General features: G+C 40.7%; 1 protein-coding gene across 1 annotated transcript in view; it reads right to left on the bottom strand.

Moving 5' to 3' along the window:
- The window catches only part of LOC118419174 (synaptonemal complex protein 1-like), a 7,378-nt gene that overhangs the window by 3,312 nt on the left and 2,013 nt on the right, over positions 1-2,053 (bottom strand). The window contains exons 2-3 of the mRNA XM_035825506.1: positions 1,563-1,626; positions 3-692 (exon numbers count right to left, since the gene is read on the bottom strand). Of these exons, the coding sequence (XP_035681399.1) occupies positions 3-692; positions 1,563-1,626 (754 nt within the window). The remainder of the gene's footprint in view (positions 1-2; positions 693-1,562; positions 1,627-2,053) is intronic.

Here is a 2,053-nt window from a genome sequence, read left to right on the forward strand (position 1 = left end):
TAGTCACACTTGACCTGCCTGAGCTCACTCTCACTTTTTTCCACTTGTTTGGCGAGAACTTTCTCTGCCTCAGTATGATTGATGCGAAGGTTGTTGAATTTTGCTGTCAGCTCTTGGAGTTGGAGCACCGTGTCTTGTTGTAGAGACTGTAGCTCATCACGGTTGGCTTCACACTTCCCCATCCTCTCCTCAACATTAGCTGCATGGTCTTTGAGAAGGTAGCACATGTCTCGAGTGGCAGTGATCTTCTTCATGATCTCCACGCGGCCATCTATCTCCTCCTGCAGCTTGGAGCTGAGGTTCTCATTCTGAAGCTGTAGCTCAAGGATGGACTTGCGTTGTGAATCAATGGTTTGCTGTGTGTCCTGTATCTTCTTTTCCCTCTGTTGGATCTGCATCTCTGTCTGATGCTTCCATTTGTTGATCTTTTCTGCCTCCTTCTGGAGGCGAGAATGCAGGCTTGTCAGGCGCTCCCCACTGTGTACCTGTTGTCCAAACCGCATGGGTGAGAGCGATTCCATCTCCACTTCCTGTTGGTCTGTGCCAATCTTGAAGAAACTATTCTGGCGCTCCTGTTGCTGGGGTGAGAGAGGCTTGAAGAATGGCTCTTGCTGATGATACACCTGCTGTATACCTTGCATCACTGGTAGACAGGTTTGTTTGTTTTTGATGTAGAAAGGTGCAGCTGATTCCTGACAAGTAAAATGAAAATGTGCAGGGAGAGGCTACACTCACAAGCAATAGCAAACTGGTAACTGTTAAGTCCATCTTACATCAGCAAAAAATCTGCCATAAGGCATGCACTGACATGATACATGTGTATAAGCACTGTAGATTAGATGGGTCACATTATGTATGCATGCTCTTATGAATTACATACCTCCTGTCATATCAATATCTGTCAATTTTCTGTTATCCACAACTGATACATGTGTATTGTTAGTTTTGTACAAAGTCATAGCATAGTATTATTGATCATTGGCAAAATTCAAGTGATCAGATTTTTTTACAGAACTGTAACTGTAGTCTTCTTTTCAATCGACAATTTATGCATGTTCAGCAAAAAAATTAAGTGCTGAGGTTATAATAATACATGAAAACATCCATTCATTTTATGGATCTTGTACCAATCAAGAGGTCAGAAAGAAAACTACTCCTGCAGGCCACCAAGGAATCAACAGAATGACTTAAATACAACCTTTGTCTGAAGTGAAGGGGGTAGATGTCCTTGGTGCTGATTTGCTATCAATAGTATCAGTAGGCATTATGATAGTGTTTATGAAGTCATTAAAAGCTTATGGCAAAATAGAACACAACCAGACTGTACATAGTGGTTTCTATTATGGTAGTTTCACTCCTGTAACAAGACTTAACTCAGATGTTTGGCAGAGTCTACAAAGGATGATGCACAGGATGATAATGTATTTTGATTGAATCCAAGTGAATCCAAATCTGCATGATTCAGAATCAGAATGTCACATTATTTTCTTATAAAAATAACTCAGTTTTCTTTTCAATCATTAATGTAATTATCAATCAATCAATCAAAAAACAACACTCACCAGTTTTCTGTTTCCTACTGCATGGGGGTGGGGCTTTCTTGGAGCTAAGTTAGCTTTTCTGCATCTGAAATGAGACAATATAGTCTAGGAATATGTATATAATATAGTGTTACAAGAACCATTTATGTTATTTTATGATTTTGTCACATCTGAGTTGATAATGTATATTGGGCGGGCTGACTACTCTTTCTTAGCAGCAAGGTGCTTAATTGTAAGGAGCTTACAATAGGCAGGGCTAAATTGCAAGGGTCTGGAGCGGCTGCTGTTTGGTTCTAACTCAAGACAACAGCAATTATGACTATAGGTTTTGGACCACTCACACCGGGAAGGACCTGTTCTCTTTTTAATAAGTGTGGTGGGTTGTTTAACCTGATCCAGGTGTGGTTCTCCTCAAACAAGACCTCCATTAAACGTCCTATCCGAGGGGCAGCCCTAACCGAAGTTAGGTACTCATTTTCACCTAAAGTAAAGTGAGGAAAGTCATGTTAAGT

Source organism: Branchiostoma floridae, chromosome 7, assembly GCF_000003815.2.
Source record: "Branchiostoma floridae strain S238N-H82 chromosome 7, Bfl_VNyyK, whole genome shotgun sequence".
In the NCBI taxonomy this organism is placed as follows: domain Eukaryota; kingdom Metazoa; phylum Chordata; class Leptocardii; order Amphioxiformes; family Branchiostomatidae; genus Branchiostoma; species Branchiostoma floridae.